The sequence below is a fragment of the Dipteris shenzhenensis genome, chromosome 29 (genome assembly GCF_047967505.1).
Source record: "Dipteris shenzhenensis isolate YYH24624 ecotype China chromosome 29, Dip_SZ_1.0, whole genome shotgun sequence".
In the NCBI taxonomy this organism is placed as follows: domain Eukaryota; kingdom Viridiplantae; phylum Streptophyta; class Polypodiopsida; order Gleicheniales; family Dipteridaceae; genus Dipteris; species Dipteris shenzhenensis.
Window position 1 is genome coordinate 15,006,536 of NC_141624.1, and position 22,579 is coordinate 15,029,114.

Below are 22,579 nucleotides of genomic sequence, written 5' to 3' on the forward strand. Positions count from 1 at the left end.
TGATGAAGCTCAATCTTATGAGTGACTATCATGAGATTGAAACTGCACTATGTTGTGTTTTAGAGGATGAGTTTGGAAATGTTCTTGGATTCATCTAGGTATATACTTCTAATAGGTAATCTATGTCAAGATGTATTTTTGTCAACTGCTCCCAGTCCCCTCTCTTTGCTGTGTTACATTTGTATCCATGTGGTGGTTCTGTAATCCTATTTTTCATCCTCTTCTTATGTAGATTATCTTATCTTAACGTGCAGATAACGAAGAATGAAGCAAAAGGTGGAGTGATGAGGTTAGTTGTACCTGGTGGAAGAGCACGAGAAACTGCTCATGCAAGTGGTGCAGTGGCTGTTGGTGTACGCACTCTCAGTGAGGGTGGAACTGTTGGTGGGTTTAACCGTGAACAGGTAGGACCTTCTTTTTGACACAAGAATGTGTGTGTAACACCGATTTTTGGAGATGAGGAATTCGTTTTACTATTCATTATATTTTGAATATTGTGTGTTCGTGATTCTTTTGATGTCCATTGTAGGTGGAGTTGTTCTGTGTCAGTCACCTGATCAATTGTGTTCTCGAAGCTGACGAGGAGTTTATATGCATGGATTTTCACTTTACTTTAAGAGATGGTGGCATGCGTGCTACTTTTGAGCTCCTCCACATGGTCCTGGAGGTAGTTATCACATGCTGTGTTGGTGCCGGACGTTATACTTGGTTTTACAGAAAGCTATCATTTGATTAAGCTGTCTTGCAGACATGCCGATACCGGGCTGTTTCTGAAAATTCCGATCTGTAGCTCCTGTAGAGTATGTCATGTATCTATGTTTTAAATTGTGCAGCACAATGTATGGGTGGAGGATGCATTGGACAGAGCAAAGCAATTATATCTGACGTATTATCGGGCAATGCCCAAGAGTCTGGAGCGTGCAACTGCTCACCGGCTTATGCGGGTCATGTTAGATGGAGAAGAGCGCTTTATTGAGCCATCACCACAATCTCTTCAGAAGTTGACTCTGCCAATTGTTAGGAATGCTGTGATGGAGCAGTTTGCTACTGGTAACATGGAGGTATCCAATCTGGCTTTATTAAGGACGAGCATGCATTAGTATTTCAAAATAAAACTGTTGTACATATCTTAAACTTAAAGTGAACTCTTTCATGTACTGCAGGTGAGTGTTGTTGGGGATTTCACTGAACATGAGCTGGAGACTTGCCTATTAGATTATCTAGGTACAGTGACCGTTTCACAGGCTGGTGCAAAGGCAGAGTCAAAAGAGCGACCTATCACAATAAATCCGTCTCCAAGACATGGTTTGAGGCACCAAAAGGTGAGTCATTTGCCTATTGATTAAATACGTCATAACATGACCTCTCTTTTTGTACTCATGTTGAGGGCTGTGTTGTTCGTGTTTGCATCAAGTTATGCTTGGATCAACTCAAATGTTAATTGTAATTTCTCTGCACACCGAGTAATGCAAATAAATGGAAGGGGTTTTGTCGCCCCTCTTGTGCAACAAAATAACATTCCAGCATTGTCCATTGCGCATCCTGTATACAGAGGATGACTTGTGTAAACTTGTTGTTCCTCAAGAAAGGAGGCTCTGCTTATTAAGTCCACCTGCAAATAAACAAGGTATATTGGAAAAGGGGAAACAAAAGAACAAGAAACAGCTCACAGAAAATCCTAATTCATTGCTTGAAGAAAGAAAAGTGCTTCCTAACAGGGTGTTGTGCTCTGAAGTGTTTGTCAATCTAAACAATAAAAGGAGTGCAACTCATTCTTAACCAACCAAGCTACTACAAGTCCCAAGTAAACAGTGTATGTCTTGTGGAGTATATGGAGACTGAGCGTATATTTGAGTATCCAATGCCTTTGTGGTTCTCCAAGTGAGTCAAGCAATGCACATAATGAATTTTTCTACGACATGGCCTTATCTAGCTTACATAATCCATCATGGGTTGTGATCCCTATCCCCACCGTAAATTGAAAGACTATAACTTGAGCTTTTTATCAATGTTTTGAATTAGTGTAACCTGTCTGCAACAAGTGCATCTAACCTTGCCAAGATATGGAATTGGTCTTTCTGCACTTCTTGAAGAAACCCTAAAAAACAGCTTGCTTACGTGTCATGACATTTGGAAGCCAGACTTTCATATTGTAGAGGTTTGGTCGAAGAACTGAATTTCATCATGACATGTTGGCAAGACTCGCGCGATTATTTGTATCGGTTGGAAGGGTTAGGTGATTAGCTATAAGTTTATACCCTTGTTCATGTTTGAGAGCTTGGAAAAGGAATAGAACTCAAGTGGAGTTAAGGGCATGGATAGGATGGAAAACACATTAGAGTTCCAAATAAGATCTGAAAGATGATTCTAAGGATTTATAACAGGCTTACGGATTGGCAATTGCAACCCTCTGCTACATGCACTCATCCTGTTCCTCTTCCTACCTTAACCTCCATCAAAGCCTATAGGCTTCTTCAGCCTACTCCATGGATTCAGCAATATGCTAATTCTCTATGGCATATAAGGAAGCCCCTCTCATGGTGGCGGAAGAATCTCAGGATGTTATGGAAGTGTAAAATGCCATTGAAACAAAGACTTTTTCTTTGGAGATGTATGACAGGTACATTGTCAGCGGGGGTCACACTTGCTAAACGTCGCATTGCACCATCCACATATTTAAGATGTCAGGCTCCTTCAGAGACTGTTATTCATTTGCTTTGGCACTGCCCGTGTACTAAGATCCTCCTCAGGAGAATTTTAGATTATCTTCGGATCCGTTTCCCGAGTCACAGATTTGGGAAACATTTCTGGCTCTTTGGCAGATTTATGAAGTCTTTGTCTCAATACTCACTATTTCTCTCTTGGGTGCGATATTGGGCTCTTTGGACAATCTGGAGTGAGCATAATTTGGCATACTTGGGTCGGCAGATTCACAAGTCATATGAATCTTTCCGAGCCTCATTGCGGCAATCCTTATATGATGCCTGCCATGAGGGTGATATGGATGCTTCTTGCATAGAGCTTTTCTTTTTATGCTTCTGAACTTTGGGATACTCTCCATTTCAGCACAGGAGGAACAGGTTGAAAAGGATGTAATAAATCAGCAATTTTCTTCCATATAGACCCATGATGCATTTCCAATGCATAGGAAGCAGTGGCGTGAGGAAAAGATAAGACATATCCGTGATCATCTACCACATCATGTATGTATCTAATTCCCAATTTCATGAGATTGTAGGCCCGAACAGGTTCCTCTAAGGCGAGCGGAATTGCAAAAATGGCACTCCAATGAATACTTTCTTTCCTCATTGAGTTTGTCCCCAAGCAATTATCAGGAGCCCATTTGACCTTAGAAAGTACTTGTTTCCAGTCAAGTATCAGAGCAGTAGAGAAAGGACAGCCAGGTATCTTTCCTACAAATCTGCCAATGACAACCTCCCAATGATCAGTAGTCCAATGACCATAAGCACAAGTCCTCATGTTGACACACATGGATGCTAGCATACAAGTCCATGGTTGTTGTTGGCGGAAAAAAGTATACAGCATAGTCGCCTTCCTTGCAAGCACATGATATCTTATATTGAGGACATTAAGTCCACCATGCATCCTAGGAGAGCACACCATTTCCATCTTCATCAGTCTCAATGCTTTGACAGCAGTTTTTGTCCTCCATAACATCTCCATAGCTTGAGACATAAAGACTGAAATATCCTTGGAGGACCAATGTATCAAAGGCAAATAGAACTGGACATAGGACATTAGAATGGACTGTACTATTCTGAGCCTGACATGAAGAGGCCAAGTAGAAATCTTCCAGTATTCCAGTTTATGTTGAAGTCTTTGGAAGATCCATTTTAGCTGCTGCTTCTTGGTGATATGCCATCCTATGGAATATCCCAAATGCCTGACTACATCTTTGGAATGCACCACCTAACCTGGCCAAAGAATAGAATGCCAATCACATTGTTTCAGGGAAAGTAGTTTTGATTTGTCAAAATTGACATCCAATCTTGCTGCCAAACCATACAATGAAAGAGTGGTCATAAGCATGTGAACTTCCCGGGGAGAATTCTGTGGCATAAAGAAGGAATCATCAGCATATGCTTGTGCCAAAAAAGATGCAGCCCCAGGGATTTTAAGACCAGTCATCTGTCCTGTGTTTGTAAGATGATCAAGATGCATCAAAAGGGGATGAGTCATAATGACATAGAAGAGAGCACTAAGAGGGCAGCCGTGTCTAACTGATCGACCCAATGTCCATGACCGAGACAGATGACCCCCAAGAATGCATTGAGAAGTAGAGTCAGAATAAAGCCAGTAACTGCATTTGCTATCTTGGGACCAAAGCCTAACTTTGTCATGATTTGAGAGATAAAATCCCATTGAACAGTATCAAATGCCTTAGCAATATCCACCTGCAATATAAGGACATCTTGATGCGAGTGGAAATATTATCATGGATTGTCTTCGCGGCACAAATCCATACTGATGAGGATGAAGTCCCGCATTCAGTATCTTGTGAAGCCTATGCACAATCATTTTGGTAATGAGTTTGTAAACTACAGGCATCAAAGTAATAGGCCTCCAATCTGACATATGGTCACACATATGTTTTTTGGGCCAAGTTTGACTATGCCATGCTTCCAAGAGTGCGGTAATTGATTTTCTTGCCAGGCAACATTGAACATTTGCAAGAGGACATCTTTCAAATCATCCCAAAAAGAAATATAAAATTCCATCGTCCATCCCAGCCAAGGGACTTGTATTTGCTGAGGTGGAACAATGCATTATCAAGTTCTGTGTCAGTAAAAGGTCTCTCCAAGGTAAGAGCATCATCCATTTCCACTATTTCAGAAACGTATTGGAGAAATTCAGTCCTCGCATCTGTCATTTGATTTGATGGGGAACCAGGAGCAGAGAACAATTTCTGGAAATAATTTTGGCATTCATCTTGTAGATCAGAGACAGAGTGCGTCCAAGAGCCATCTAGCTTCCTTCATATACGTACATATAGATATACATTCACTTTTTTTTTTTTAAAGTAAAAACTTTGAAGGCTTAAGATTACAAGATAGCTATCCCAGAAAAATTGGTAAGCCAAATAATTACATCAAGAGAAAATCTCCGTGTAGGACAAATTTACACCATGATCTATGTAGTGAGTTTGAAGACAATCGAAGAGCGATTGTTGGAAAGAATGACAGAAAAAAGAAAAGTAGAAAGAAGGGGATCACCAAAGAATCTGTGATTTCTATCTTTCCAGGAGTCCAGAGTGCCCAATAACGAACCTAGGTAAAGAACAACTCAAAATCGATCCGTCGAGACAAAAAAGGCTTGCGAGAAGAAAGCTTGGCGAAGGATGCCAAGAAGCTTCGTCTCTCAAGGCAGTGCTAAAAAATATGAGATACAGATTCTCTTGTGATGAAACGCTTATGTTCCTCTCGTATCTAAAATTTCATCTTCTCATTCAAAAGCTTAGCTTATAACTATGATTTGTTAGTGTTCTCCTATTGACTCTATTGTTTAAGGAAGTTTAGCTCCTCACTCTTAATCCACACATCTAGCAATTCGGGTCCTATCCATTCCTAGAAATCTTTGAAGAATTCACAACCATTGACATTCATGCTCTGGATCTTACTATTTCCCATAGCATTGGCTGCTTGTTCTAGTTCATCTAATGTCAATGGGGCATTGAACTTGGCCTTCACAAGACTACAACCAAGAGGACGCGGGTGGCTAAGTCATATGTGGGTCTATTTGTGCTAAGGAGTTGTGGTTTTGGGCGTTTCAAGATAGGGAAATGAAACTTTTTCTAATTGATTCAATGCCGGCACTAGCAGCCCAACCATGCATGTTGAGTCCTTTTGAGGTTTGGAATGCAATGAGATGGATTCTTCATATTTCAATAGGCTAGACTTTATGTTTTGGTTCCTTTGTAGGAACAAGAGGTGTTGCAGGAACAAGAGGTGTTGCATACGTCAAAGAATTGTAGCAAACAAGGGCTATGCCAATAAACAGCTACAAGTTTCTTCCAAAAATGAGAGGTAGAGTCCACTCCTTGAAGGTGCTAGATCTGCAAGCAGTTGGACTAAGAGACTTTGAGCTATTGTCCCATATGAGGAGCCACCCTAGCAACATCATGGTGTGAGGCCGGTATTTGATGCCCACTTGTCCAAACGATCGATTGGAGCAGACATTGGGATCTTGAAGTGCTTTAGATTATTGAGAGACTTGTTGATCGGACATCTTGAGAGTTGATATATCTAGCCTGTCCTTTAGTTTATTAGTTTATTAGTTTATTAGTTTTGTGCTAGGCACTTGCATTACAATTTCTTGATTCTTTTTTTTTTTTTGGGGGGGGGGGGCGGTAATCATAGGATTGTTTGGCTTTTTGGACACATTAATAAAGCTTTTTCAGCTAGGGATTTTGGTTCGCCGACCTCAAGACCTCGTCATGGGTTGAGCTAGCAAGAAAAGGCAGCAAAGCATACATTAAGATAACCACTCTCAAAGTGCTTCACTTGTTTTATTGTGCTTCATTGGCCCAACTTATGGATTGGCATGCTCATTGGATGGCGTATTAAGAATCCCGGCTGATGGAAAAGTATGGGACCAAATAGACAACAAGTGGCTAGAGTTTAAATATGAGCCTTGCCATTTAGGTCTTGGATTGGCTATGTATAGTGTTAATCCCTATCGACACCAATTTACAGCTAGGTCTATATGGCCACTAATAGTTTTAAATTTTAATATCCCATCATCTATCAGGTTTTTTATTTCATCTCTAAGCTGAAGAACTAATCATGCAAACCTAGTCTTCAACATATCTAGTGACTATAAACTTGGACCAACATCCCAGCCATCAGACCTATATCTACATTTCACTTTAATCAGCACCTAGTCCAGCTCTATAGTGCAAGGTTTATGCACCCTCTTTGCAATATCCTTGAATTCAAATTCAAAGCTTCTCTCATCACACATGCCCTACTTATTGATGCGTGTTTGGTTTTTCTTGCATCGTTACATCTAGTAAGAATTTTCCTATAGGTTGGGTACAATGAGAATTTGAAACCCTTGTGACACAAGTTTGCCTAAGGAAAGGCTAGGTAGGTCATTGCTACATGCATTTTGATAGTTTACGCCGTAAGGTGTATCATCAAGTATATGCTTAGCTTGATATGGTAGCACATCTACAGTGTGTCCCCAATAACAAGTAGGTCCAATCTTGATTTCCTAACGACTACCATTGAAGATCTGGTTAGACCATTAGAAAAAGGAGTCTGGGTTTCTTTTGGGTAGGTGACTTAGATATTTTCACAGTTGAAAAGGGTTCCATACTAGCTACATTGAGCTGTTGAGGTGGTGCATGCAACTTGCAAGAACGAGATATATGTGTAATGGGGTGGCCAGAGTTTCTTGAGTGGGGAAACTTTCTATGTGAACTTTTCTATTCGGGTAAAAATGCCTCTATGTCAAGGGAAGAGTCTCCAAGCACCTATTGTTTTGCTCTCTTAGCTCTTGTCCTCTAGAAGACTCATCTTAAGTTTGTGAGGAAACCTGCTTCAAAAGAGCACGATATTGAATGAAGGACAAGCTAGTCGGTTGGCATTAATGCAAGCCTCAAGGGGAACCCTTGGACAAGCGTTAGAGCTAATGCGCCGGTGAGGTAGGCATCCACGAAATGAAGAGTTTTAGTAGGTGATGGCTCCCACACTACCCGAACATAGGTAGGCTACTCCCTCTCATTTAGTGGGTAATGAAACAACCCTCGAAAGGTCTGGTCAACCCTAGACCTTGGTGGGGTATCCACGTCAACTCCTCCAGGCTAGGGCACTCAAGGGAAGCTCAAGGATGCAAGGAATGAAGGAAAAAACGAGCTACCGTAATGAATTGCTGCAACATTGAGTTAAAGTACAAGAGAGACCCAATATAACAAAACCCTAGGGCAAAATAGGACTAAGTGTCTTAAGTGGTACATGTACTAACTGTACCAACTGACCTAACTGGTTGCAACTAGGCTTGCAAGGCACATACCATCCGAGCATGGCCAAGCCTGCAAGGAACCCATCTCGGACAGGGCATCCGCGCTAGACTCAACCCATAAAGGTTGGTGCTAGCAGCTCACCTCCCACCCATAGGTTCATCTTGAGCTAGAGGCTTAAACCACCTGCAGAGGACCAACCAGCCTCAGAGTCCAATTTTGCATCCCATACCACAAGCAGTGTCACAAGAAATGTTTCTAGATTTTGTCATAAATTATGTATACTTTATAAATATTTACCTCTCTCTCTCTCTCTCTCTCTCTCTCTCTCTCTCTCTCTCTTTCTCTCTCTCTCAAAATTGCCTACAGGTGACAGTTAGCAGCCTATTGTCTCCTCAGTCCTCCTTACAGCCTACAGGGCCTACCACATTGGCAAAGAGAGTTTAAAATTTAAAGTTTAAACGGCCTATGCATAAATGTAGGCCATCTTCTCCCGGTTCTAGTGATGCCCTATGGGCCCTGGTATGTGCCTTGTAGGCATAGTTATAGGCACTTTAGTGTTTTAGTGCCTTTTATGCCACATAGGACATTTAGTCCTATGTGACACCTAGGACACTTAGTCCTAGGGTCTACCTTCAAGTACCTTGTAGTTTCATTTCTCTAATCTAGTTGACGTGACGGTTTTATCACTCTTGACTCTTCTGCTTGCTCCCATGCTCACTGCACCTACAGTGGACTGGACATGTTCCCTTGCCTCCGGATCTGCATTGCTCACAGCCTTCAACAGCTCCAGTTGCGTGCCATCCGTACAGTCCGTACGACTGTACAAACTTCCGTACAGATCACGTACAGATCCCGCGTCCCTCGTATCTTCTTATGTATCTGCGCCGTACAATAGCACCTACTCCATACAACTGTACGTGCAATGTACAACGATATCTGCATCGTACAACGGTACCTGTGCTATAACTCATCCGTACAAGGTACCTGCATCGTACATATTCCGTATAGGTGTACTTGCACCATACTTGCTCCGTACAAGTTCATCTGCTCCCTACTTGATTCGCACGATCTTCCGTACGAGTATACCTGCAGATCAGCCGTCAACAACTTGTACCCGCTTTTCGTACACATGTACTTGTAGAACAGTTGACCATACAGCTTGTACTTGCTCCGGGTGTTCTGTACAATTTCGCATGTGCGAATCTATCTACAGACATTTGCAATTTGGGGCTTTTGTAGGACATTGGCAAATTTGGGGCTTTTAGCTCTTTTCTTTTCCTTTGGTTGCTATTTCTTGCAAGACATTGGAGCTTTGGGATTTGGTCTGCAATTTGTTGTTTAGATTGCAGTACATCGGTTCAGATTGCAGGACATTGAGTCACATTTGCTGGACATTGGGTCAGATTGCAATACATTGGGTCACATTTGCAAAAATCTCAGCAAAATTTGGGGCTTTTTGGTATTTGCCCTCTTTTGTGCCTCTTTGCTCTCATTAAATTTGGGGCTTTTGCCAAATTTGCTGTTTTTTGTAGTGAACAGTGCCTGACACAGTCACATTTGGTCAAATTTGCATTTGCCCTTTGATTTGGGCTGGAAATTTGCAGAACATTTTTGGACAGCTAGCTCTTTGCAGTGATAGCCTTGAGGCTTTTGTGTTTTCAGGTCTTTTCTTTTCAGGGTATCCCATTTGCAATGGCTGGCAACAATCATGATCTATTTGGCATTCTTCGTGAAGTTTTTAAGTTGGATGGCACCAACTATCCGATGTGGTCTTATCTCATGAAACATATTCTTGTTGCAAGGCATTTTTGGACTATTGTTTCTTGGATTGTTTTGAGGCCAGCCAATGCTACAGTGGCTGCCCCTACTGCTGGTCCCTCTACAAAGGGTACTCCTCCTGATGCTTTATCCTCTAGCACCCTTGCTGCTGCTCCTCCAACTCAGGAACAATCAAGATGGGATGCAAGAGATGCAAATGCACATTCTTGTATTGCTTTATCATGCAAGAGAATCATTATTCCACACATCCGGTCTTGCAGGACAGCTAAGGATGCTTGGGACAAATAGGCTTTTCTCTTTATCAGATTCGCAATGAGGCACGTGTTTTATATTTAAGAAGGCAATTGTAGGAAGTCAGTATGAATGAAGGTGACTCTATGGATGCATACCTGACAAAGGTCAAGGACCTCGTGGAACAACTTGCCAATATTGATGAGGTGGTGCCAAATTCTCAGCTTGTCAGTACGACATTGAATGGACTGTCAGATACATATCAAGGGTTTGCTACAACCCTTCGATTAGTGGTGATGGGTAATCCAGACCACTACTCTTTTGATCAGCTAGTCACTTTGCTTTTGTAGGAAGAGCAAAGTCGTGCTAATAGACAAGCTATTATTCCTGATCATGCATTTGCTTCACAACAGACAAGAAAAGGCAAGGCTTCCAAGCCTATGGGCAAGCCTAAATATGTGCCTAACAGTGTCAATTCCTCCAATGCATCTAAAAATACAGCAGATAAGTCAAAGAAGAAAAGATGCAACTATTGTCGCAAGCCTGGGCATGAAATTTCAGAATGCAGAAAGCGCATTGCTTCGGAGAAAATAGAAAGGAGGATTGACAGTAAATGTCTCACATGCAATTGAATCCCACGAGCCAGCAGATGCCTCACATGCACATGCTCTCCAGGATGATTGGGCATGGGTTGTCCATTGCTCCTTTGATCCCTCCCAAGTTGATGCATTCGTTAGTGCTAATGATGGTCAGTCTTGGTATTTTGATAGTGGTGCACCTCGTGGGGGAACTGTCACATGTGCTAATAATGCCTCCTATGCTGTAAAAGGAATTGGAGATGTGCAGCTCACATCCATTTCAAGCCATCCTATCACTCTGACTTATGTTCTTTTCGTGCGCAGAATTGAAGTCAACTTGATTTCAATTTCAGCAATCGCCACTTCAGGTTTCAGAGTGATTTTTAATGTATACAAATGCCTAGTGTATGATCTTCGTGATGACAATGCCATAGTTCTCACTGGCACTTTGAAAAAGGGGCTTTATCACGTTGATGATCACTCAGCTGCACTCTGTATTGAAGCATTTGCTATTTCAGATTCACAGCTTGCTGAAACTCATCTTTGGCATGAGAGAATGGGTCATCTCAATTATAGAGCTCTTGCCATGTTACATTCACAGGACATGGCAAATGATGTACCTCAAACTCACACAGTTTCCAAACATGTATGTGATGGTTGTCTTTTGGGTAAGATGCATCGGTTAAGAATTGTCCAAAACTCTCACAAAGGAAATTGCAGCTAGTACACAGTGATGTCTATGGCCCAATGAGGAAAAATGCCATTGGGGGGTACAAATATTTCACGACTCTCATTGATGACTTCACAAGATATTGCTGGGTATATGCTTTAAAAGCCAAATCTGAAGTGTTCTCATGCTTTTAGAGGTGGCTGAACATGGTTGAGAATGAATCAGGATGCAAGCTTGTCACCCTCAACACAGATAGGGGGGGAGAGTATATGTCAAAGGAGTTTGATGCATTTTTATCTTCACGGGGCATAGTTCACTCATGCACTACTCCTTACACTCCTCAGCATAATGTTGTTCCTGAAAGGAAGAACAGGTCCACTATGGAGATGGCCAGATGCATGCTTAAGGCCAAGTCCTTGCCCAATAAATTTTGGCTTGATGCAGTGATGTGTGACAACTATGTACTGAATAGATCACCTACAAGGGCATTGAGGACTGTTACACCTTATGAATCATGGAAAGGCAGGAAGCCTTGACTTTCACACATGAGAGTTTTGGGTCTCTTGCATATGTTCGTGTACCATCTCAGCTGAGACATAAGCTTGATGACAAGGCAATCAATTGCATATTTATTGGTTACAGCCAGGAGAGCAGAGGGTATCAGTTTGCTGAACATTCGGCTTCTCCTCTTGTGGACTGCAAAGCTAAGCCAGAAGTTTGATGCCTTTGACTCTGGGTTACCTCTGCTAAGCAGGCATGGGATCAGCTTGCACCTTTGTATCAGGTGCGGAATGAGGCGAGGATTGCCTATCTCACATGCCTTTGCCATTGATTCTACCAGTGCAGTTACTCATTTGTGACATGAGAGATCCATGAGGGTTCGAGCTCTTGGGGGGTTCTACTATTTTGTTACTTTTATTGATGCTTTCACTAGGTACACTTGGATTTTCTCATTGAAATCCAAGTCTGATGTTTCTTCATGCTTCAAGCACTTTATTGCCCTAGCTGAGAATGAGAGTGGGCTGTACGTTTGCTGTTTTTTTGGCTTCCCGTGGCATTAATCATCGATGCACGGTGCCTTAGACTCCTTAACAGAATTCCGTAGCTGAGTGGAAGAATAGATCAACGATGGAAATGCCTAGATGCATGTTGAAAGGCAAACATTTGCCTAATAAGTTATGGTTGGATGTAGTTATGTGTGCAAATTACATCTTGAATAGATGTCCTACAAAGGCATTGCAGACTATCACACCTTATGAGGCTTGGACGGGTCGTAAGCCTCACATTTCTTACCTGAGGACTTTTGGATGCTTAGCTTATGCTCATGTGTCTTCACAGAGACGCCCTAAGTTGGATGATAAAGCTGTTAAATGCATTTTTCTAGGGCATAGTTCAGAGAGCAAACATAACAAAACCCAACATCTCGTTTTTCTCCATTGTGCTTCCATTTTTGAGCTTCCATTGCTTCCAACACCCAACATGCAATAAAACTAACAAGTAACCAGTCAACACTGTTACAACAAAAGTATTACCAGCAGACTGGGAGCTAGAGTTCCCCTCCACCAAGACATAGACACATATTGGCTCGAAAGCTTGGCACCCCTTTTGGAGAGACCCAGAATTCTAGGCTACATAAGGGATACATTTTCTCTTACATCTGGGGCATTCCACATCCCAGTGGGCATTTACGTAACCTGCATAGCCTTTACTGTTCAACTGCTCTCACCACTCCTGGCAGTAGATCTCCATCCCTAATCGAGGAAGCTTGAACACAACTTGGAACCGTCACTAGTAACCACAGTTGGCTAGACAGTTCCCCATAGCTGTCACCAACGCCCGAATAGTCATCCATCTGCTCAAAGCAAAGAAAGAAAGCATACATGAGCTTTCTCCATTGTCCAGAGGTGTGATGACCAATAGTCTCTCACCCTATGGGTCACACATATCCTGTAATGAAGGTCAAAATTGGGTCAAGTTAGTGGGGGTTAGGATAATTAGTATTTGGGGGTGTTTGCTAGATAGAGGGGTCTAAATAATCATCCATCTACTCTCCCTTCCTCCTTCCTGCCTACGGTCACTCAATCACTCAATCTCTCTACGTTGGTATCAGAGCCTCGACTCTGGCACCTTTGCTTCCCTTTCACCTTTCACTTCAAACTCCTATGCTAATGCCAACTCGAAATAGGCGCACAACATGACTCCATAAGCTTTTAGCTATTGGCAGCCATAACGCTCAGTTGCACCTTGCAGCAAACGACCATCCTGTTCGTAACCAACCACGATGGTGGCCTAGCCGACGAGGTTTGCCTTGAATCGCCAACTACAATACCGCCACGCAGACAATGGAGTGTACGACGGACGGACGAAGGACGCGAGTCTTGCAGCGCCAATTACCCACGCAAACGGGATGCGATACCATGTCTGCCGTATCCACCGCACGTAGGCTGCAGCTCATCATCGGCAATCGCCACCTATAGACTGCAGCCCATCATCAAAGTTCGTAGTCACCGCCGCCCTCCGTTGTTGCATGCATTAGATTAGTTTAGTTAGGTTAGTAGCTGCGGGTTAGGTTACAAGGTTTGGCTAGATAGGTCAGTTAGGTTAGCTTAAGTTATTTAAGAGCCTCTCCATCGACATTTTCGTGTTTTCCACACACACTCTCACGTGCTCATTATAGCAGGGTTTTGCATTGGAGCTCCTCTCTCCCGGGCCAGTGACCATGCCACCAAAGCGCACGCCTCGTGATATATTGCATGACACTAATGAGGCTGCTCAATATGAGCAAGTGCCTGCCGCAATGGCTGCATCCACTGGTGGTACAGTGGTTCCTTCCACTCAGTCTCTCTACCCTACATCTCGGGTTGTTTAGACTCAATTCCTTGCAACATTCTCCTCCATGCTGCAGCAGGATACATCTTTACAGTTGGGACAGCAAATGATTAGTCAACAGTCTCAACAGATTAGCTAGGTTGTCGCACATGCATTACCAGACAAAGACAAGCAGCCTATACCCCAGCATGGGGTCCAATCAGACAGCCAGAATGCATTCTCTACACCACGCCGAGGTTTTATGGCAGACGTTGCACACACAACATGCTACGCTCAAGTCGAGGTAACATGACCTCGGAAGGGTCAGTCGGCATTTTCCTTTAAAGGATCAATATTTGTATTATATTTGTTTGGGCTTCATGTAAATGATCAAAAAGGAATAAAGGTCAAGGTCCTTGGTGAGGGTGACATGGCACTAGACTAGGTGGATCTAAGGCTAAGGGACCTAAATGCATGAAATGTGCCTAGGGGCAAATGTTTCAAAGATATCCCAAGAGGGGTAAATAATGCATTAAGGAAGGACCCTACAATTATGACATGTGGCATACTAGATTCATCTAGGGAGTTTTGGGGCTCGTTGGAAAAAAAGCAAGCATGAGCTTTTACGTAAATAGATCTATTTGGAAGCTTGCAACCAACGAGGTTGGCTGGGAGGAGAAACCAAGTGCCCGTGCCCGTGATTTGACAACAAGCAGAAAGAAATCAGATTAGACTGTGAAATTTGGTATCAGAGCGCTCAGGCTGGATGATGGGATTCATACGAGTTGTGTACGAAGGGAGCGCAGGTTGTATTGGGTAGCCTGGATGAACGGCGAGTGACGTATGCTATCGGGTGGTCATGGGAATAGCTGCCGTAGGTGATGACTCAGCTGTCGCAGGAGCGTACGGTTCACATAGGTGGTCACGGGATTAGCTGCCGCAGGTGATGGCGTAACGGACGAGATAGCTAAACCACATGTGTAGGAACGGTTGGTCAGCACAGAGCAGGATCGCGTACAGCTGCAGGCTTATAATTTGACATCATGCAAGGATTACGGGTGGTTACCTTCAGGACTCCATGACATCGCGGGAAGGCCAGTGAGCATGGGCTAGTTTGTAATTAATTATCGTGATTTTGTTCGTCAACCTGCAGCTAGCTTAGGACTAGGGAAATTAATCGGGATATCTGGGTTACGTGGAGGCCCTTCGATGCGATAAACGATCACCTCTTTTTTTTGGTTCATAATCGATCGTTAATGTTGGGCTGAGTCGAAAAATTCGATCGACAGAGGACCACAGCGTTGCCTAGCGCGAGGCCCTGCGCGTGAACAGTCCCTTAGAAGGAGGAAGCGTGTGTTGTTCGTGTGGATATACCAGGGGGCTTTCGACTTTATTCCCTCTATTTTATTTTGGTTAAATTTCTAAAGCTTCGAGGTGTGTGAGCTGGATTGGGAGCGAAATTATGCTTTTGGATTCAAGGGTTTGAGTCAACTTAGAATTGCAGGAGTTTCCCTAATATAGGGAAAAGCGGGTTTGGTTTGAGTGTAATATATGCTTTGTCAGTTGTAAAGTTGGAAGTTGGACTTTCGATTTGTAATTATATTTATTTTTAAAAAAAAAAACACCCATTGACCTGAATGGACGTAGAAGAAGCTTCCAGGATGGATCCCGTAGAGTCGGGAGTCCGGCTGACCCCGCAGGTGTCGCGCCCAACAGGCCATACATTGTCTAGCAGAATTGCAATGTTAGAGGATGCCTTGCAACAGATTTTAGCACAGCAGTTACAAACAAATGTGGGGCAGTCTGAACTCATAAAAATGGTGCATAGTATGTCTGCCAGACCATCTCGTGAGGAGAAAGGTAAATCTCCGATGGAACCGGAGTCCAGTGTTCGTACGGTCGAGCCTAGGAGGGCTAAGGTGCCTTATATTGCCAATTACAGGCCAGAAAAGTATTTGGTCGAATGTCTGACCGTAGTTCCGATATCATTGACACCTGGTTACACAAATGGAACGAGGCATTCGCCATTTGTGAAATCAGGAATGATATGAAGAAAATCCGCGAGGCCACCCATATGTTTAATGAGGCTGCGGATAGGTGGTGGATAAAGCAGCAGAAAGATGGAGTAGCATCCACTACCTGGGAGGGGTTTAAAAAAGAATTTAGAAAACACTTCCTACCTCCTGACGAAGCATCCCGAGCTTGGGATCAGTATCGAAACCTTCGTCAGAGAAATTTATCAGTGGCAGAATACACTGATAAGTTTAGAGAAAGTGTATTGAAGATTGATGAACCCCTACCTCAGTCAATCCAAGTAAAAGATTTTATCTTTGGATTGAATGATCGAATAAAGATGGAAGTTCGGGCTAAGGACGCGAATACGCTAGATGAAGCAATTGCCATAGCCCTGAACTATGAAGATGCAAAAGGGAACATACCAGGTGGGTTTGTGCAGGTTGGGACTCAGTATGGGTACCCGAAGAAAACTGGGTTTAAAAAGAAGTGGATTAGCAAAGGGGGTGCCTCACAGCCTAGTGGTCAAGCCAAGCAGGCGAAACCAGTTGAGACTCTTAAATCAATTACCACCATTGGAATAAAAAGAAAAGTAACACCAATGGCAGCCCGGGCTTGGTCGAAGTCCTCTTTGAACCCAGAGCAAAGGGAAAATGCGAGGAGAGAAGGCTTATGTTTTGGTTGCCTTCAGTCTCATTAGTGGAAAGATTGTCCACGGAACAAAGATCGTCGATGGCTAAGATGATGGTGTCAGAATGCTACGTGGAAATGGAGGGAAGTCCCAGAGCAGAACAGATGCAGATTCAGCTAGCAGGATCTTCTCAAAGGTCAGTACCTTTTTTGTTATGTGTGTGTGTTGCTAAGTTAGTAACTAGTGCACCTGATAATATCCTGTCAAAGCCCGCAGCAACGGGGTATACAGTCTTTAATGATACGGAGTTAATTAAGATGAAAGGGCAAGTAGCTAATCATCAGGTCATTGTGTTGTTTGACTCAGCATCAATGCACAATGTGATTAACTCCAAGCTCGTAAAGAGGCTGAAACTAAAGACTAGCCCATCTGACTATGCATATACAGTCAGGATGGCAGACGGAAGTTCAACTGAAGTATGGGACAAAGGGTTACCCAGTTAGAGCTTCGAATTCAGGGCTATGCTGAGAAGCTTGATTTTGAAATGACCAAGCTTGCTCATACACACATAGCCCTGGGTAGGGCTTGGCATTCTAGGAAGAATCCAGCCATAGATTGGAAAAAGCACATTTATCAATTCAAGATGAATGATGTGCTGTATGTCTTACGAGGTGAGAGGGATATACCTCAAGGACCGTTGGTTTCCGTGATGGAAATCCGAAAAGCTCAAGAAGAGTTTTTGTTTCTTTGTACATCATCGGTAGAACCGGTTGATGATTCTTCGGCTAGTACTAATGTTGCTCAAAATGGAGAGATGGCCAAGCTGGCTGATCAAATAACAGAGGAGTTCTCTGATTGTTTTAGGGATGAGTTACCTTATGGGTTACCTCCAGAGCGGAATGTTCAGCATAAGATTGAACTAATCCCGGGGGCAGATCCTGTAAATAGACCTCCCTATAGGTTGAGTTTTACTGAAGAGGCGGAGGGTGCGAAGACAACTGGAAGAATACCTCAAGTTGGGGCAGATTCAACCAAGTTTCTCACCTTTTGCTTCGTCAGTGATATTAAAGAAGAAGAAAGATGATACTTTTCGTCTCTGTATAGATTACAGAGCATTGAATAATATCACTATTAAGCACAGGTATCCGATGGCTCCGATCGATGATTTGCTAGATGCATTACATGGGGCCGTAATTTTCAGTAACATAGACCTTAAGTGTGGCTACCATCAGATCCGTACTAGAGCCAAGGATGTGCATAAAACCGCTTTTAGAAGCAGGTTTGGACATTATGAGTTTTTGGTAATGCCCATCGGACTTACCAATGCTCCAGCTACATTCGTCATGCTTATGAACGATTTACTACGTCCGTATATCAGAAAGTTTGTAGTACACTTTATTGACGATATTCTATTACTGGGCATTATGAACACTTAAGAATAGTGTTCAATACTTTGAGGAAAGCCAGTCTTTATGTAAATAAAAAGAAAACTATACTGTGTATGGTAAGACTTGAATATTTAGGATTCATAATTACTCCTGAGGGGGTAGAAATGGATTCAAAGAAAGTGGCTGCAATACTGACTTGGCCAATCCCTCAGAGTTTGACCGCTTTGCGATCATTCTTGGGATTTGTCCAATTTTATCGAAGGCATATCAAAGGATATTCCGAAATAGTATCGCCATTGACTGATCTGACCTCAGATAAAGTATCTTTTATATGGGGATAGAATCAACATGAAAGTTTTAACACCATAAAACAACCTGTGGTCTCAGGACTGGTGTTAAAGATAGTTGATCGCCAGAAACCATTTTTCCTTGGTAGGAGCAGTTCTCCTTCAAGAGGGAAGGCCAGTAGCCTTTGAAAGCAAGAAGCTATCTCCCTCTCAACGAAATTGGCCAACTCAATGAATTAGAGTTGTATGCTGTTGTCCATGCTTTGAAAACATGGAGACATTATTTGTATGGATCAGAGTTTTATGTGGATATTGATCATGATACTCTGAAACATTTTTGTAAACAACTTGACTTGAGAGGCCGCCAAGCTAGGTGGGCAGAACTCATGCAAGAGTTTAATTTGACGATCCGGTACCGAAGAGGGAAGGATAATAAAGCTGCTAATGCGTTGTCACGCATTATGCATAACATAAGTTTCACGGTGTTAGAGAGTGCTCTAATGACCGAGATTAGAGAAACTCAAAAGGTGGACGAGTTCGTCCATAGCCTTTTGCCTAAGGCTCATGTGTTCAAACCCGGGGAAAAGGATGACCTGGCATCTAGAAAAGGCCAAACTTATGCAAGATATGCCATAAGGGATGGTATGCTGAAAAGAAATGGCAAGGTAGTAGTACCTTATCAGAATGATATCAGGCAGAGAGTCATTCAACAATGCCATGATAGCGCATGTGCGGGACATCCAGGAGTCGAGAAGACATAATCTCATGAAGCGAGATTTCTTTTGGCCAAAGATGAAAAAGCATATTCATGAATATGTGACACGTTGTTTTTCGTGTCAGGTAAGTAAGGCAGAACGGGTGAAGCCACCCAGACTTTTACAGCCCTTGGAGATACCAGTAGATAAGTGGGACAGCATTTCCATGGACTTTATTGTAGGTCTGCCTACGACACAAGGTGGATATGATTCTATATTTGTGGTGGTTGATCGTCTTACCAAGATGGCTGACTTCATTCCAACTAAAGAGTCTGTTAGTGTCCCGCAAGTGGCGGATTTGTTTATTAGACATATATTTCGTTTGCATGGATTACCCAAATTCATAGTGTCAGACAGAGATGTCAAATTTACCGGTCATTTTTGGACTGTGGTATTTGAAACACTAAGCACTGAGTTGGGAATGAGTAGTGAGGATCATCCAGAAACGGATGGTCAGACGGAAAGAATCAACCAAATTTTAGAGGATATGCTTAGAGCATATGTGTCATTGAGGCAACATACATGGGACAAGTGGTTGCCATTGTTAGAGTTTGCCTACAATGATAGAAAACATTCCTCTACAGGGTTCAGTCCGTTTGAGCTGAACTATGGTTATAGGCCAGCGAATCCAACTATAGTTGGAGTACCTCAGAAAGTGCCTAGTGCCGCGTGGTTCAGATGCGGGAGATGCTAGCACTTGTGAGAGCTAACATCCGCCAAGCTATGGACAGAGCTAAGGCGTATGCGGATGAAAATCGATCCGCTAGAGAATTTAAAAAGTTTTTCTCAGAGTTTCTTCGCACTCTAAGTCTTTGACTGCAGGAGAGTGTGCTAAGTTATCACCTCGATATTATGGGCCATGGTTAATTCTAAAAAGAATAGGCAAGGTAGCCTATAAATTAGAATTGCTACAGGGTTGTAAGGTGCACCCAGTGTTTCATGTTTCTCGTTTAAAGAAATTTTTGCATACAGGTGACTCACTAATCGAGGGTGTTGTGTTGTTTCAGGAGATAGAGGATAATGCAAGATGCAAACCAACAGGAATCCTGGACCGAGGAACAATGCAAGTGCGCAATCGGAAGATACCCATGGTGTTGGTTGCATGGCATGGTTTACCTCTATCAGAAGCTACCTGGGAATCCGTATACCAGTTACAGAGAGCGTTCCCAGACTTTATCATCGAGGACGCTGATGGTGAAGAGGGAACGAATGTTACGCTCAAGTCGAGGTAACATGACCTCGGAAGGGTCAGTCGGCATTTTCCTTTAAAGGATCAATATTTGTATTATATTTGTTTGGGCTTCATGTAAATGATCAAAAAGGAATAAAGGTCAAGGTCCTTGGTGAGGGTGACATGGCACTAGACTAGGTGGATCTAAGGCTAAGGGACCTAAATGCATGAAATGTGCCTAGGGGCAAATGTTTCAAAGATATCCCAAGAGAGGGGTAAATAATGCATTAAGGAAGGACCCTACAATTATGACATGTGGCATACTAGATTCATCTAGGGAGTTTTGGGGCTCGTTGGAAAAAAAGCAAGCATGAGCTTTTACGTAAATAGATCTATCTGGAAGCTTGCAACCAACGAGGTTGGCTGGGAGGAGAAACCAAGTGCTCGTGCCCGTGATTTGATTACAAGCAGGAAGAAACTGTGAAATTAGGATTTCAGCCCAAGGGAACTCTTTCGATTACCATCTACAATCAATTGTACCCTATTACATTGGATGTGTTACATGAAGTATTTTCCCCTTTTGGGCTTATTGAGGAGATTGTCATGCATCAGATTTCAGGTGGTCTACAAGCTGAACTACACTATGCCTCACATGCGAGTGCATTGCAAGCACGAAACAGCTTGCCAGGTCGGGATATATATGCCTTGTCAAAACAGCACCATGCCTATGTGGGTGTACCATCTGAAGTCGGGGATAACTTGTCTTTCTTGCATTATGGCAGTAGCTTGGTTGGACAAGTGTGTGGTACAAACTCAAATGATATTTTGGCAGACCATAGATTCAAAGGAGGAACCTAGGATCCTAATAAGCAGGAAGAATGGCTCTCAGCTTTGGAAGGAGATCTCAGATTTTATCCAATGGATAATGAGGGCAAGATTCTTTATGATAGCATGCATCATGTCCAGGCTTGGTTGAAGATGAGGATTTCATCTTGGAAATCCTACACATGTGCAGATTTCAAAAGACCTCATGTGTGTCATGGTTAGAAGGAAATTACAGCGGTCCAGCCCGGGGTTGAAGGCCTTACATGTGAGGATTGAAGATCCCTGGAAAGTCGAGGAAGCACAAGAACTTTTGGAACTGTTTGAGCCTGAACATAGCATCTATAATGAATATGATTTTCAGTTTGTTGCATTTGGGCAAGAGCCAGAGATGCAGTGGATATATGGAAAAGCAATGAACGCTCCCAATGTAAGGCAGAAGGCGACAACAAGGCATAAAGAGGTGTGCAAAGTTGACTCCATGGAGACGAGCAATGGCTATATGATTGTGAAGCTTATTGATGATGGGCATGCTAAGTGGGATCAACGCCTACATGACCCAGGAGGTGCCATGACATCTATGGAAGGGAACTATTGGACTTTCCCTTTTGACCCAGGTGGCCCGCATGTTGGAACATGTTTATTCTATAGCAGGAAGTTTTGGAGTTCAACCATCACTTGCAATTTTGATAGAGGGGTCTAAATAGCTAAGGGGGTACTATATAAGTACCATCCTCTCATGTACTTTATCTACTCTCCCTTCCTCCTTCCTGCCTACTCACTCAATCTCTCTCTCTCTCTCTCTCTCTCTCCTACTCCTCTCATTCTATACCCTCTTCCTACCACATTCTCTCTGTCCTACCCTTCTCCTCTCTTCTTCCCCTATCTTTCTCCCCTTCTGCTAGTCTATCCCCCTTTCTCTAAATCTGCCCCTACCCCCTTTTCTACATATCCCGATACATCAACTTGTTCCCCAAAAGAGAACTAGTGTCACAACACATCAAAGACTGGTGGTTACACTTGTACAATCCCTCTCGGGGTTCCAGGGATACTTCCCATTCCAAGCAATGAGGCTGTGCTCAAGATGTGCCATCTGCCTAACAACCACTGCCTTCATGTGACCTATCTCTTAAAGAAACCAAAGCATAATCCTTACTGAAAGTGTTCTCCATCAAGCCTAGAAAAATAGCATCCATTTCAGATTCTAAAATTCCCTTGCAGGAAGCTGAGAATCCTTCCTAGCAACCAATGCGTGGTCACACAATCCTCCACAGTTGGGCCAAGTGTCCTCTTAGCCATTCACGTGCATTCTATGCATTATCCCGCTCTCGGTAGGCATCAAGATCCCAAGCAATGACCTTGCTGGGTTCAGCTCTCACACCCCAATAGCAATTGGCATCCATTTCAGTAATTACACCTGCATGAGGCTCGGAGTTGTTGCTACCAGCCCATACGGGAGCAC

General features: G+C 43.0%; 1 protein-coding gene across 1 annotated transcript in view; it reads left to right on the forward strand.

Annotated features, from left to right (window-relative positions):
- The window catches only part of LOC147882472 (Insulinase (Peptidase family M16) family protein), a 178,827-nt gene that overhangs the window by 135,337 nt on the left and 20,911 nt on the right, over positions 1-22,579 (forward strand). Inside the window, exons 14-17 of the mRNA XM_087401054.1 lie at positions 255-404; positions 530-667; positions 834-1,061; positions 1,164-1,322. Of these exons, the coding sequence (XP_087257180.1) occupies positions 255-404; positions 530-667; positions 834-1,061; positions 1,164-1,322 (675 nt within the window). The remainder of the gene's footprint in view (positions 1-254; positions 405-529; positions 668-833; positions 1,062-1,163; positions 1,323-22,579) is intronic.